The sequence below is a fragment of the Centruroides sculpturatus genome, unplaced genomic scaffold (genome assembly GCF_000671375.1).
Source record: "Centruroides sculpturatus isolate CEXI.00-Female unplaced genomic scaffold, Cexi_2.0 scaffold1261, whole genome shotgun sequence".
In the NCBI taxonomy this organism is placed as follows: Eukaryota; Metazoa; Arthropoda; class Arachnida; order Scorpiones; family Buthidae; genus Centruroides; species Centruroides sculpturatus.
The window spans coordinates 227,835-244,789 of record NW_019385587.1 but is presented as its reverse complement, the minus strand read 5'-3'; the positions used below and the strand labels follow the sequence as shown (position 1 = coordinate 244,789).

The following is a 16,955-nucleotide window of genomic DNA, read 5'->3' as shown; positions in this document are numbered from 1 at the left end:
ATTTATTATTATTATTATTTGTTTTCTTTTTCTAAACATTAACTTACTAACTAACTAACCTACCATAACTTAACCAGAAACCAAGCTAAGAGTCCCTAATCTAACTTACAATTAGGACTAACTTAAACTAACCAAATTTAGACTGAAAAGAAGACAGAAAATCAGAATTAATACAAAGTTGAAAGGCAGCTATATACTGACAGTTGAAACAAAACAAGGGAAAGCTAATTGCTATCCGTGCACCCAGAGTGAGTGCTCTCAAGTGCCCTGCTAAGGGATATGAATGTGAGTAGATGATGGAACATTGTATGCATGTGAATCAGTTGGTGCGGGTTGCAAGGTCAGTTGTACCCTTCAAGAATAGCAGCTGTCATTAAACTATCTCTAATGTGATTGTACCTATGCTGATCCCTAATGTGATTGTACCTATAATGTGATCATCTGGCATATGGATTTGCACATTAAATTGAAATGGTTAACTCAAATGGAATTTTGATACAGTATTTTCATAAACTCTCTGAAATTTTAATTTCCCACTAAATAAAAATAAGTTGAGACATCTTCCGAGAATTTAACTATGTTAATTAAATCAACACAATTATTCAAAATTTATTCTTTCTCTGTTCCATCTGTTGAAGTCAAAGCAATACAATTAGTCAAATATAATCTAATGCTGAGAGAAATAATTTTTAATTTAATTTAATTTGAAAAGAACTACAAATCAAGCATATACTATATCAGTAGAAACTAATATTTTATATCTTCACATTATTTTTTAGCAGTGTAGCTTTCAGTCAATATAGTGATCTCATTTAGATAAGTCAATTGAGTCAAAAATAATAAAAAATGTTTGGATGCATTTTGTTGAATAAATTTACAAATATGTCAAAATTTTCATTTTCTGATATACCAGGTGATTGTAATTACAATAACCCTATTCAACACCATCTAGAGAGATATTTAGCAGTTCAAATACAATTGAATCTGATATGGCACTTTAGAAGATGGAGTAGACATTCTACTAAAAAAGAATATATACCAAAACTCACAATCTTAGCAACATTATTAGGGAAATTGATGCTAGATATTGTTTGATTCCGAAAGTAATGAACAGTGTGCTCAACAGCCAACATAAATGATCCTCCATGATAAATCTCACATAGTGTGATACTATCTTTCAAAGCTGCCAAATTTGCACATGTCCTTGATAAACTGCATATTTTAAATGTCCCTAAAAATCAAAAATCGCAAAGATTAAGATCTGGAGAACAAGGTGATCAGGAGGTAGGAATTGTACAAGTAATTCTTATTGGTGAATTGCTGTCACAGAAGCTACCGCATGCAGTTTGCATATATGGAGACACTTCTTGTATGAAAGTGGTTGACTAAAGGCATTTCTCACTGTTCAATTTGGATATAATAAGTGTTTAGTATCTTTCAGTATCTCTAGGCTGTTATAGAGTACATCACAGACCCTTTGGGACTAACTTCTCTGAAGAAGAATAGCCAAGATCCATATCAGACTAACTTTAGTTAAGTATAATTTAACTTTATAACTTTAGGTAGAATCTTCAGGAAAACATGCATTTGATACATAAAAAAACCCTTGACAGTTACAGGACCATTCCACTAAAGTGAAAATGTGCCTCATCACTCTACAGCATCCTCTACTTCTATTGTTACAAAGATGGTCAATGCAAAGGTCAGTATGGTTAGTCTCAGTCAGTGGCAAGAAACTGCTGGTTGCAGCTGATCTTATATGGATTAAAATATATTTGCTTTCTCAGTACCTTCCACACTGTGCCATAGGATACACTCACCTATTGTGACATTCATGTGCACTACTGGAACCTGCAACACTATTCGTTTACTATTCAACAACAGCTGTGATAACGTCTTCAATAGCTTGTAAAGCGATAGGTTAGCACCCTTATCCAGGTTTAAATCCCAGACATTCATTCAGGTAAGTATTCTGAAAGCTTGTGAAGTCAATGGTCCTCAGCATAAATTTCCAAAGGTCAACACCTGCAACATTGTTTTTTCCATAAAACAACTTCACAAGAAAAGCATATTCTAGCAAGGTGATGTCATTGCAGCTGATAGGAATGACATTTGTAGCCATTTTTATAGCCAGAACTTAGCTGTAACCCATGTAAGTAATTATGTAAGAGAGACTACTTTTTTGTTTCAAACACCAAAAAATACCTTAGTGATACATTTTGATGCTTTTTTTTACATAACTGTCTTAAGCATGTCCTGAAATGTTGCCATACCAGATTTGGTTGCATTTTGACTGCTAAATATCTCTGTAGACAACATTGAACAGGGATACTTACCCAGTACATCAATTATAAAAATTTACATTTTTATACATAGTGATGGTATATTTCTGTTATTTCAAATATTGCTGTTTTTTCTACTTTATTTATTTCCTAAATAAGAATTGTGTAAAACAAATACATGCTTTAAATTCAGATTCTTTTCTTATTGATTAATCACACAAAAATAATAAAATCAAATAATAATAATAATGAAATACATTCTCAAAACTAGACAGCTTATATTTAGTTGTAATTACTGTCGTTATCACAAATTTAATGTCTTGAAACATGAATTTCTCATATTTAATGACATTGAAAGAATACATTATTGTGAATAGTAAGATTTTCATGAATCTAGGAAAACAATAATAAAAACCAGAGATATATCTAATGTTATGTACCTGTAAAAGCTGTTAATTTCATCACGTAGTTTTCGAATGGTTGACATTTTTGCTGGTGGAGGTGGCAATGGTGGTGGTGATGGAATTGGTGAAGCTGGTAATGGTTCTCTTTCTCCAGAGGAGCTGAAATTACTAAATATTCTTTATCATTAAAAACTAACAAATTATAGAAAATTAATATACATGATACATAGTTATAAAAGCATATTTTTGTCTAATGATAATAATCATTTAACTTTCTACAATTGTATTTATTATAGTAAATGAAAAGTTAAACTGCATAATAATTATGTTGTTTATTTTATTATGAAATTAAAACTTGCTATTTGATGTATAAAAATCTATTCCAAAAAAATTCATCCAGCATAGTATCTTTTATACTTTGAATAGTTTTTATTACATGTGACATAAAACTTCACAGATATAAATTTCAGTAAGATAACAAAATCTCTTCACATTCATATATATAATTTGAGATGCTGATTCATTTTGCTTCATGATTAAATTTGAAACAAAAGATGAAAATAATAAAAAAAATAAAAAATTAAAAACATACATTTCTAAATATAATAATAAAAACTAACTTAGTAAAGTGCTATTTACTTAATTTTGCATATCATAAATGCTAGTGTTAAAACCTGCTAAGTTCTTATTTCCATTATATTAAATAATCATGTAAACTACATCATCACATGTTAAATTAACTTCTTTCAAAAATAGAATATTTCCTGAGCACTTTAAATTTAAAATCAACATATTAATATTACTCATTTCTGTCAATTTTTTTTCAATGAACAGAAACGTATAACTCAAAAGAATTTCAATTCCTTTTAATGTCTGAAATGATCATATCTAGACAAATTTATCATATTAATAACAGTATTCAACAAGGCATCAAGAGATTTCAAATTGGTTAACTACTTCAAAAACAAAAATTCTTCAAATTACATAATATTTTGTTTAGTTAAAAATACATTTATAGATTATTGTCTAAAATAATTTTATGTTTTTTTAAATTAAATGTAATTCTACAGGATCCAATCATTTCTTACTTTTTATATTAAATATTAGAAATAAATTCCCATGAATTTATAACATACAGTAGAGCGTCGTTTATCCGAAAGCATTCCAGTCGGCAAATTTAAATTTTCGCTAGTGCTGTGGGGCAGCAATCTTTGGCTACTCCAATATTCTTTTGCTGGTGTGTGTGTGTGTGTTTTAGCTGGCAGCACTGGCACTTTTGTGTGGTGTTTTTCTGAGGACTGTGTGTAGTGCTGAATCGAACGTTTTTGATACTAGATCAACTTCTAAAGTATAATTTTTTTTGGTTTTTATATTTTTCAATATATTTATTTTGTTTGTAAAAAATAAAGAAATAATTTTTAACGATACAATAGCCACGATTATTATTTTAAAAAGTTTACATTAAGCTTAACTACGATGAAAATTCAATGCGAAGCGACATGCAACGGAGAAAAATTTCAACATGGGATAAGTTAATATATTTTTTTGTACATAATCGGTTATCCGAACAACCCCAGTCCCCAATTGATTCGGATAAACGACGCTCTACTGTATTTTTTTTATTTTCAAAAAACATTTAAATGACATTCTTCTGAGGACAATAAACTTTACTACTCTCATGAGAATATCTACATATTAAAATAAATCTAACTAAGTATTTTCATACTTTTATAATTATTGTGTAAGAATTTATAGTCAAAAACACTGGTTTTAAATATTTTTGAGTTGTTTGTATAAATTTTTTCCTTTTGAACTTCATAAAATGAAAACTAGCACCAAGATTTTCAATTATGCAATATCAGTTTTAATTATGATTAACAATGTATATATAGCCAAATTTTTGATTGCATCAATGCATGTAAATGATAGTTATTTAACATATAAAGTTAAACACACTATTATGCATTATATGGCCAGGCATAATTTTTTTGTCTATTTCAAGCCTAACAATGAGATAGCTAGTACAAATGATTCACGTCCTATTGTATTCTATCTATAAGTCTGAATCATATTCAAATCTAGATCTGTATTGGTAGAATAAAGCCTTACTGGGTGACTAGCAATATATAAACAATTTATTCTGTGCATTACTAGAAGAGAAACAAATGGCATAAAGATGAATCATTTAATAAAACTTTAAAATATAACATATATTTATATAATATTTACTTGCAACACATGTTACATTCCTGAATTGTGAGAAAAATGCTTTTAAAATTTAAAACAAACCTTATATTCAACTACTTCAGAATTTATTCAATAAAATATATAAGAAACAGTATTCCTCTACATATGTTAAATACTTTACAAATCAATAAAATAGCCAGGATAATAATAAATTTTTTAAAATTCACAAAATTTGAAGAAACTAAAGAAATAAAAGTGCTTTTTTCCATTTTATCTTTGTTAAACACTTCAAGAACATAACAGACTTATGGCATTATTTCTTAATATATATTTATTATGATTATGCCATCCCTGAAATGAAGTATTTTTAATATTTTTCATATTCAGACTGATGAGTAGTTACCATGAAAACTTGACTCTGTCTCATGTTATGTTCTCTAAGTGTTTAACAAGAACATACTGCAAAGAACACTTTTTCTTTATTTATTCAGTGTTTCTTCAATTTTTGTGAATTTTTAAACTTGATACAAATGATTATTTTTTGAGTCAACAAATTTCAAGTTAGAAAATATTGAAACTTATATGCTGTAGGCAAAATTGTGCTCAAAAGTGAAATCACAACACCACGAAGGAATATGCTTATCCACATGCATATTGCAGAACTGGTAGAGATGACAAAGATATGCAAATTATGATTAAAAGAACAAAGATATGCAATAGACACCTGTTTATTCAGTAATGAATATGGTCCCCATGAGCAGCCATACAGGCCACTATATGGTGAGACATACTATCAATGAGGCAATTAATGCTGCTTCAGTAAAAAGGAGTGTAAATATTCTATCATAAGTATTTATTTCATTAATCTTAAAGTGTGTTCTCATTATTATACATTTTCATTATAAGTTCATGAGCCTGCACTCTCTATTAATCAGTTTTGTTGGTTGGATTTGGGATTTTGTGGACAAGGGTCTAGGTAGGCCAAAGAGTACCAGGTCTCTCTGTTCTCTTGGTTTTTTTAATATGTCATAATTGTTCTGTTGTATGTCCTACAGTTCTGTGTATAAGTTTATTACCTTCAGATATGTTCAGATTTGTCTATTATTGTCTAGTATATTCCATCGAGCTTGGTCATCTGAAAATATTGGTCGCCTGTCTGGGTGTTTTATACAGAGGGTATGTTAGTATATGTTGGATTGTAAGTGGGGGTGTGGCAAGTTGAGCAAATTGATTGGGTATCCATGTTATTAGATAGTTATGTGCTAATCTTGTGTATATCCAGTTTTCAGTCACGCAAGTACTAGTACTACTATCCAATTTTTCTGTTGGCTGGTTATCCATTTTATTAACTCTGGTTTTAAGATATTTAGTTTTTTTTGGAGCTATCTGTCTTAGTCCTATTGCCATTTGTTGTATATGTGCTGTACTCATTGATACAGCTATACAGGTATCCCTTGCTTAATGCAGTTTTGCTTAATGTGGGATTTAATTAATGTGCAAAATTAATTGCAGCAATCCCTTTATATATGTGGTAGAAGTTTTAATTTACACAGATTTACCAGCTGTCTTTACTTAACATAGATATTATATTTTGATTAACACAGTTTTGATATACATGGTAGGATTGAGGTATTAATTAACTGCATTAATCAAGAGATACTTGTTCAGGTCTTTATATGGTCTGAATGTTCTTGCTTGATTCTCATTTTCTTGTTTTATGAGTTTGTCTGTTGTTTCATTTCCTTGGAGTCCTATACATCGAAGCAGCCAGTAGAAGGCTATTGTATTTCCTGCATGTTTGAGATGTTGAAGTAAGCATTATATGTTATTTAAAATTGGGTAGACTGTTATCCTATAACTGTTGATTGCCTGTAGAGCACTGCATGAGTCTATATATTTTATAGTGTCTGTGTACATGTTGGAGAGCCATGATAATCAATTTTGTATATTTTTCTTCCATAATAAACAAATTCATAAATGTAATAAACAAAAATGAAATAATATACTTTTAACATTAATGTAATTATAAATGTCCTAAGAATAAATAAATTAATGACTGTCTCATAAATGTGTATTTAATGTGAAAATTTAAACTTGTATTTGATTTTGTGTAATGAACATTTATCTAAAACAAAATTAAGAAATAATCAAAAATGTGTTAAAGCAATTATATTTTAAATATACCAAGTATAGTGAAAACTGCTTAGGCGACCACCAGCATTCGACTGGCACCTGTCAAAACAGACAAAAATTTCTGGCATGGAATAGTTTTTACATAGTCTTTGTATAAGTTACCTGTATTAAACGACCACCTGTGTAACGCGACCGCGGGCATCGAATTTTGGTCCGAAACAACATACAACAACTGTAATAAGTGACCACTTCTGTGAATATATCTGGTCTAAACTATTGTTCGAACCCATCCCGAGCACTTCTCCCACCCTCGAAATTAGGTGCAGGTGTTAATAAATTAGTCTAGCAACAAAGGAAATTCATTTCAGTTTGTTGAAAAATGTCCAAAAAATGAAAGAAATGCAATGTGTTGTCGTTAAAAGATCGTGTTAAAATTATCAGAAAAAGTGAAAATGGTTTATCACAATGGCAATTAGCAGCAAAGCTTAACTGTGGGAAAACGAAATTTATTTTACTGTAGACCTACAGTATTTTCCTTAGGGGTATAAAATATTGTACACGATACAGTTAATTGGCTGATCTTATCATTTGATAAAATTTATCTTTATTTATTTATTTTGAAGCTCATATACAGTACGTGCGCAATAAATAGTTTCTGTATCAACCTACCTTATTTCCATGATATTTTTAGAAAAATAATATCCAAATAATTTTTGCACGCAAAATATTCAAAAAACAACAAACACATTAATGCAAAAATCAGTTTTACAGGCAATCTTCCTTTTTCGATTCTGTGATTGTCCAAAGACAATCACGGAATGTAATGAAATTGTATTATGAGAAAAAATAATAAAATACTTTTATTATTAATTAATAATTTTTCTTATTGTACTTAAGAAAATATTAAATATTAAAAAAATACAGTATTTTTAAAGTTAAAATAAGATTAAACTAATGAAAACCAAAATCAAAGTGATGAAGAGATAGAACATGCTTGTTTATCGATGACGTAATACACGTAACTGAGGAGCAAACTAAAAGAACAGAGTCGATTTAAGTCAAAAAAAAAAGTGTGCGCATTATAATTGAGAAAATATGATTGTATTAATCTTCAAAATATTGGTATTAAATATGTCTTATAATATCACGACTCCTGTAAATTGGGTTATCCGATAAGAATAAAATATCTCTATTGTTGAAAAAATTTGCTTATTTTTGCTCACCTCGAGTTTTGCTTTTTAGTAGAAATGGCTAAAAAGTGTGCAAAATACATACAGAAATATGTTATTACAGGACAACCTGTCTAAAAGACCACTTTTTGAAGAAACCGTGGGTGGTTGTCATAGACAGGTATTACTGTAACAATTTTATAAGTACCATCACTTATTAAATAATAAAATAAACTTACTTTGTATGGCTGCCGTTAAGATTATCATCTTCATTTTCAATTTCGGTCACTGAATCCTAACAGAAAAAACATATAACAACAATTATATTGTCTAGTACTGAAATTATTATTCTAATTATTGTTTTATTAAATTATTTTTGAAACTAATATTCATCTAATTATAATTATAACATTAAAATTACTTTTTAATATAGAAAAATTTAAGAAGAAAATACTTCAATTAGAGAAATAAAATCAAATAGTAATATTGAAGATTATGTAAATACTTTTTCATCATCTCTCTAATTATATTTTTAAATTTTCTTAATAATTGGGAGTCATATTTTATACTAAATTAGTTTTTAATTTACATACAGAAAAAAAAATCTTAAAAAGCCTAGCTATCTGTCAAGGGATATTATAACATCGTCAATATATTTCCACTTGTTTAACTCTTCATACATTTTTCTTTCTTTTGTTCTTTGGTCACTAATCAATTATTCTCTTCCTTTTGAGCTAGTGCTTCCAATACAAATTTGCATATCATTAAAAGTGCTTTAAAATAAATTTATAATTAATTAATTTAAAACTCGCTGATAATTCAGTGATAAAAATTCAGCTAGACCTAAGTGTGGTCTGGTGACATCAGAATTGATGTCACCAGACCACACTTAGATCTAGCTGAATTTTTTAAGAATTAAATATTTTGACTGTGTATTATTTACAATCATCGCTAAACCCAATGTAATATAGCTAATCACCAAACATATGCCGTAAATCCATCGGGCTAGTTTTAAGGCTAATTACTAAATAAACTACGTAATTAATTTATAATTATTAATATTAATAAGAGATGGCGCCTAACGCTTACCTCTAGTGCCAAATTAATTACGTAATTTATTTAGTAATTAGCCTTAAAACTAGCCCGATGGATTTACGGCATATGTTTGGTGATTATGTGTATTATTTTTTTAAATAAATTTTAATAGCTTTCTTCCACCCAATTATACTTCATAACATATTCCTTCTTATTTTTCACATAATACTAATACATCTTGTCTACAATTAAGACTTAATTTATCTGAAAATGCCTTTTTTTTCTGTATTGTAAATAACAAACGAGGTGGAATATTATCTGAATTATAATTTTAATCATTTTAAACATCACTTATAATTTTAACTTTCATATAATTGTCAGTTTAGTACCTTGTTTATGTATGCATTTTCTATTTAGATTTTAATATTTTATTGGGTCTTTTAATGTTATTTTTTGTTGTATTAGATGTAAGTTATCCTCAGTTCTTTATAAACTTACGTAATGAATAAATGAACAAATTTTTGGCAATAAATTAACTAACTCTTGATTGTGAGTTACTATATTTACAGGTAACGACAATAAATTGAGCTTTAAATCTTTATTAACAATTTTATTTTATATGGCAAGAGAAAAAACAAAGTTGCTTATTATTTCAATAAAAAATTCCATAACTAAAATATTAAAATGAATATTAATATTTTTAACCTTCTTTCATATTGAACTTCATGAGCACTTAATGCTGAGTGCAGAGTTAAATAAAAAATTGATCAAAATTGTAAAATATATTGAAATTGTATATTATTATTTCCACTAACATTCAATTTTAATTTATTAGTATTTTGTACTAGATATAAACTAAAATTTCTGTAATAACTATAAATTTCAATAAAAAATGAAAATAACGATAAACAGTTCAATAATATATCACATTTTATAAAATAAAGAAAATGCAATTTAAGGTACTGTACAGTACATAAAACAATAAATGTATTAATGAACATAAAATTTATATTAAGATTTTTTTGGACTGAATTAGCAACAGAATTACTTTATTTTATACTGAGTTTTTCATATTATGTCAAAAAATAAATGGTAAATCCTATATAATTTAAATTACTGCATAAAAATGTTGGATTTTAAACATTAGGAATTCTAAGATAATCTAATTACTTTTGATAATTTTCCTGTTAACAATATGAAAATATTAATAAATTTTACATAATCATCATATCCAAATTTCAATATGAGAATGATTCAAGGTTGACCTGCACTTTTTTATAAAAATGTATTAGAGATGCAATGTTCAAATTATGTGGTCTTTTTAATTTATCCCCATTAGCATTTATGAAATTTTTCCACATTGTACTGAAAGGGCTTGAATTCCAGCAATGTAGAATGTTTATCAACTGTTGTCATAGCCAACTCAGGTTACAATCCTACAGGGCTTCATTTGTCACAAATTTCTTTCCTCCTAAATGCTTTTATAACAATTCAAACAAACAAAATTACCTAAAACTAAATCTAAACTGTATTTGAAGAATTTGCATTTGCAGTCTATAGTTGTCAAAGTTACAGTCATCATAATAGGTGTATATGGGTGTAAATTTTTGTGCAGTAAAATAATTGTCTTCAATTTTATTGATCAATTTTGCAGATTGCACTGCAAAGTATATCTTTTAGAAGAGAAGAGCAATATTGTGCATTGATCATTGCATCCTCTATCAGGAAATTGACTTCCATCACATCCTGTGTTGTCTTTGAAATTCAGTTGATAGTTGATCAACCTTTGCTAAACTTGTTGCACCATATACACATGCAATTTGTGCCAAATTTTAGTTTCACATTCTTCTTCACAAGAAATTTTATCATGTACTGTTGTTTCATGTTTGCAGAAACATAATCCGACATATTGTCTGATTCATTATGAACAATCACCAAAGGGGAGAACTCACTCTTGGCAGGGAGAGAAAGTTACTGTCTACGAAATAACAAATATTATAGCAATGTCATAGTTAACTAACTGTGACAAAAGTTACAAAATGTGCAGATCAACCTTGAACAGTTCTTGTATATGATTTATTAAATTAATCTACTTGTGTGAAGTTATAATGTTCACATATAAAACTTCAAATATATTTGTCTTCTGTTACATTAATTATTGCTGAATATTTAAAACTAACTCTAATTAACCATAATGTTCTAATCATAACACAAATAATTTAATAAAAACATACCTCTTGTAAAAGCTGTACACATTCATCTTCTGATCTTTTATTACAACATGATGAATCATGTTCTAGTTGATCTCCATTTTCATTTAAACAATTTTTTGTCAAGTTTCCAAGAAAAGTTTTTGAAATACTTGGATTACAAAAAATACATTGTTCCATTTTATTCATTAGTAAAGTTTCATTCTTTATTTCTTTTTCTTCTCTTTCTACCTTATCAAAATCACTCTTTCTTGGCAGAACAACTGCCTCTTCAGATTTAGTTATTTCTTTGTTACAGTTATCAACAATAGAATTTCCAATAATTGCTGTCGTTGAACATACAGATTCTGTTAATCTAATTTTTTTATTAGTAGTTACATCATTCTGTTCGAAAACTGCATCACAGTTAATAAATGTTCTTTTAGAAATTTCACGTCTAGTTTCATTAACACGGTTAGCTTGTAAACTGTCTTCAATGATATGATTATTTTTTACTTCAACTTGTGAAACTGTGCTTTGGTTCAAATGTAATTCAGATTCATCACCTTTCTGTCTTAAAGAAATTTTATCTTCAATTCTATTACTCATTTTACTATTGCTGCTTATATCTTTTTTACTTTTATTCATTGCTTCTTCATTCTTATTTGCAGTATTAATATCTAGTTTTTCAATTGCAAGCTTATCAAAAGTTTTATTGCTTTCTTCAGCATTTGATTCTCTGACATTTTCAATTATTTTATCAGGTTTGTATATATTTTTAGTTCTAGTGAGATCATTATCTAGTTCTAATTGTATTGAATTTGTAGTAGTAATTTTTCCCATTGGAACTTTAACAAAAGTTTCATTAATACCTAAAACCTTTGATCTCTGAATATTTTCAATTTTTTTCTCAGGTGTATCAATTTCTTTAACTTTATCATTATTATTTCTTGTGCTTTGCTTAGGAGATGCAACAGCATTACAATAATCCATTTCACCTAATTGAAGACATTCACTCATTCTTGTTTCTTCTAATGGTAAAATACTCTCCACTTCTGATTTATTGAAAGTAATGTTGTTATCAAAATTAATGATTTGAGTTGAACTCATAGGTATAAATAAATTACAAGTATTTTGTTTTATAAAATCAGTAACATTAAAAGTATCTCTGTCATTATTAGTAGAAATGTTAGGAGATTTCTGAAGGTCAAATTTGACAGGCGATATTTCAATATCATCAATTTCTGAACATGAAATTTGTTGTTCTTTTGATAATTCTGATAGAGCTGCTGATTGATTCACAGCTTTAAAGTTACTGCTGCTACTCAAAATCCTTTCAGAGATATGTAAGTGTGACTCATTTTTAGTTACATAATTCTGATTTTCTTCACTTTCATATGTCTTCTCAAAATTATTCAAGAGTTTTGTTTTCTTACAAAATTCTACATTTTGCTTTTCAGGCAAAACTGTATTTGATGAATATAAATTATTCTCATCACACCTAGTTCTGCTTACAGAGTTCTTTTTATGCAAATAATCATCATCCATCTCAGAAATGTTTTGATTTATTTTCTTTACCGGTTTAATCGGAACCATATTCAGTAGGGAATAAGGCTGAGTAACAGTATCTTGGCTTGAATCACTATCCTTTTCAAATGCTTTAAAAAATCCTATTGGTTGGCTTAATTCATTATATGATTCTATGCTTTCATTATTTTTACAATTTGTGTTAGTATCCATCATCTCTGCATTAGAACTAATATTACTGTGTTCATTTTCAGGGATTTTTGATTTTGGATTAGGTAATTCGGTTGTTTCACTTGAATGGAAATGATTTATATCAGACAAGTGTTTACTTTCATTTACTTTCAGACTTTCATTATCTGCTTTTTTAATTGCACTTATTTTCCAAGTACAGCTAACTGCAGAATCAGCAAGTTTTGGTTTTTTGTTTGATAATTTTAAATTAGAATAAGCATCGAGTTTTATTTCATCATGAATTCTTTTTCGTTTTATGTAAGATAAATTTTCTTTTTCAGCTATGTTAGATTCCTCATAAAATGCATTTGATTTATTTAAACTTCTGTAACTATCATATTTTGAATTATTTTCATTGTTGTTGTTCTTAGGGTATGACTCACTATCAATAAGTTTTTTATCACAAACAAAATCTATAGTGTTTTCTTTTGACATCAACTGCAAATTGCTTTGTATCTTGTCATAGACTTCTTCACACAATAACATACTTTTATTCTCTTCTGATTTTGAATTTAAAGTTTGAGTCAATGACTTTTTATAATTTAACTTATTAACTTTTTCTTGTAACTGTTGGTTAATATATTCATTGTTTTGTAATGCATCAGAATCAGTCAATGAGTTATCATCATCATTTGAGTGATCTATAAAATTTTCAATATTTTCTCTTGTATTCTTATTGTTCATATTCCCACTCAAATTTTTAATTACATTTGAATTTGAAAGTACATCAGCTGAAATTGTTGTATTTATTTCATATTTTTCAGTAGGTAAAACATTTCCATCCAATAACTTAAATGATTTAATATTTGTCAAGTTCATATCATCATCAATAAATTTAGTTCTATTTAAAGATTTCTGTGAACTTTTGTTTATTTTCATGTCAGATTCCTGCATAATTGTGGTTTCATCTATTACCATAGTTTTTGGAGAACTATTTTTCAAGAAATCAGGTATGGGTCTTGTTAAACTCAAATCATCATCATCAAAAATCTTTGTTACATTTAAAGTTTTATAAAATTGTTCAGGCATTACTTTTGATTGATCATCATTGGGAAGCTCACAACATTCAAAATATACATCAGGTAGTTTTTTTGTAAAATTCATTGTTTCATCAATATTTATTTCAGTTTTGTCTAAAGGTTTTTTGACATTTGTATCACTTATCCTAGATAAATAATTAAATTTATCATTCTCAAACATTAATTTTGAAGAATTTGCACAATCTTTTTGTACCTCTCTTTCCAATTGGAAAGAATGTAAAACATCAGTTTTTTCTTTAAATCTTTTATCATCAGATTTGCATTTGGAAACTTCAATTGAGTTTTTAGTAATATTTTTTGAACTGAAATTACACGAATCATTTTTATCTACTTTATTTACAGTATTATTTATTAACGGTAATCCATTATTTTTGCTTGAATTTATAGGTAACTCATTCAGTTTTTCTTCATTCACTGCTAAAAGACTTCTCCATTTAAAACAAGTTGGAAATTTTATACTTTGACAAGTTTCCTCTATCACACATCCATCATTTGTACTTTCATCAGAACACACATTCGGTATCAATTTTGGACAAAACTCATTAATTTCATTTGTTTCTTGCTGGATGGCTGTCAAACTTTTCCATTTAAAATTTGATGGATACTCTTTATCAAAAATGCTTTTAACTGATCTTTGTGGCAACTCCTCAGTATCAATTTTCTTTTGATGTATCTCAACCAAACTCTTCCTATTAAAATCTGATGGATACGGAATGTTACCAAAAACACCTTCTATTGGTGTTGAATGATCATTATTAGACATTCTCTCATCTAAATTTTCATTTGCATTTATGATATCTATTTTTACATTTGAACCACAATTATCATCATTTTGCAAATCTATAATTTCTTTATGAGATTTGTTTATATCTTTACAACTTGTGATATTTGTTAAATTATCAATATTTTTATCTTGAAGATTGTTCTCTTTGTAATTTTTTTCATGTTTCTGTTCTTTCAGATCCAATTCTTGGTTAGAAAATTTTGTTTTATTTTCAGACATACATAACGATAGATTTATTGCAGATTGTTCAGTATTTTGTTCAATTAGATTTTCCATTTTATTTTTATCATCTATTTCAAAATGAAATTCTGAAATACCAGAATTCTCAAAACTTTGAACTTCATCAGTTTCTAAATTACATTTAAAATTGTCATCCAGAATTTTTTTATCATGCTTTGATTCATTACTATTACAATTGAATCCAGTGTTCTTATCAAGCTGAGATATTCCAATAGTCTTTTGTCTGTCTTTTATAGTATCTTTGCAAATTTGTAAAAATTTTGCTTCTGAAGTAGGTTGAATAGCAGTAGTTTGAGCATTATCTGATATTTTTTCTTCTAATTTAGCATCTTCTCTTAACATTTTTTGTGTATTTACCACATCATCTTTTACCAAAATATGGTTTTCATGAAATTCATTTATTTTTAATTTTTCACATAATATTCTGTTTTCATATTGACTTTTATTAATACTATTACCAAATCGATCATCTTCATATTCCATATCTGAAGTAAATTTATCTAAGTTTGTTTCATCTTTATCTCTAGAAATAAAACTATAATCGTCATCTTTTTGAATATCAGGAACACCAGCTAAAGATGCACAGGTTATTTCTGAATAGATTGTAGCATTTATAGTTCCATTTGTTTCATTTAGATATTCATCCTTTACAGATGAATCCAAATTTCTTGCTTGAACAACTGCATTGCCACACATTGTCTCTTCTAAATTCACACAACTTTCATTATTAAAAATCATTGTTTTATTCCCATTTTCATCTTGTTTGTTATAATCTTTATTTTGAAAAAATCCTTCAAAATGTTCTGGCAAAGTTTCAACATCTGCTTGAATGTGTGTGATATCCATCTCAATGGTGTTAATAATTGTTTTGTTACTGCACTTAGTTTGCTCCTGAACTATGGATGATGATTCTCTTGATGTTTCTACTATGTCTTCTAAACATGTCATGCTTAAATCTTGCTGACTATATATTAATGTTTTGTTTTGGTTTCCATCATATTCATAAGATTTTGATATATTAACTTCATCTACTAGATTAATTCCAACATTGTTGCAATTATTGTTATATTTATCTTTACTGATAATTCCTTCAGAATGAGATTGTTGATCTATAACTGATTTGGATACTTCAATAGAATTTTGAATATTTTTTGTAACATTATACTTGGCTTCTTTAGAATTTACAAATTTACCATCTCCACTTGGTTGTGAAATAGGCAATCTATTGAAATTAAAATGTTTAACAATTAAAATGTTATATGCATGGTGTATTAATAAAAATACACTACAGGGTGTCTGAGATCTTTATTATTATACAAAATCATAACAGAAAAACAAAATCTATTGAAATGCAGTTTTAGTAAAAGAAATAACAACTAAAAAGCTTTTTAGCACAAATGTTTACAACAGTGCTAGTGTCTTGCAGAATTAAAAACAGTGACAATACAGGAAAAAGGACACTATTTATTGTGGTTAGCTGAGACAAAATTGCTATAACTATGCAGAGGGAGTATTGCAAGAAGTATAAAAAGATATCATAAAATATCCTTTCAATTTATACTTAAATGCAAAAATTTAAAAACACAAAAAGTGGTCGGCAGTCAAAAGATTACAGTTGCCTACCGACATCGGATGAATCTGTGGAACAGGTTAAAGAAGAGTTCTGTATGAGTCTGAAGGTAGAACTCAAAGGTTTATTAAATGTATACTAATAAAATTAACATTTTAAACATG

The 16,955-nt window shown here is 27.8% G+C and overlaps 1 protein-coding gene across 2 annotated transcripts in view; it reads right to left on the bottom strand.

The window, feature by feature from the left end:
* Positions 1-2,652: 2,652 nt before the first annotated feature.
* The window catches only part of LOC111640365 (protein PFC0760c-like), a 40,444-nt gene continuing 26,141 nt past the window's right edge, over positions 2,653-16,955 (bottom strand). The window contains exons 7-9 of one of the 2 annotated variants that reach the window (XM_023386380.1): positions 11,445-16,443; positions 8,415-8,470; positions 2,653-2,854 (exon numbers count right to left, since the gene is read on the bottom strand). In XM_023386380.1, coding sequence (XP_023242148.1) covers positions 2,668-2,854; positions 8,415-8,470; positions 11,445-16,443 — 5,242 coding nt within the window. In that variant the 3' untranslated portion in view covers positions 2,653-2,667. The remainder of the gene's footprint in view (positions 2,855-8,414; positions 8,471-11,444; positions 16,444-16,955) is intronic. The other variant, XM_023386381.1, reaches the window with a different exon arrangement.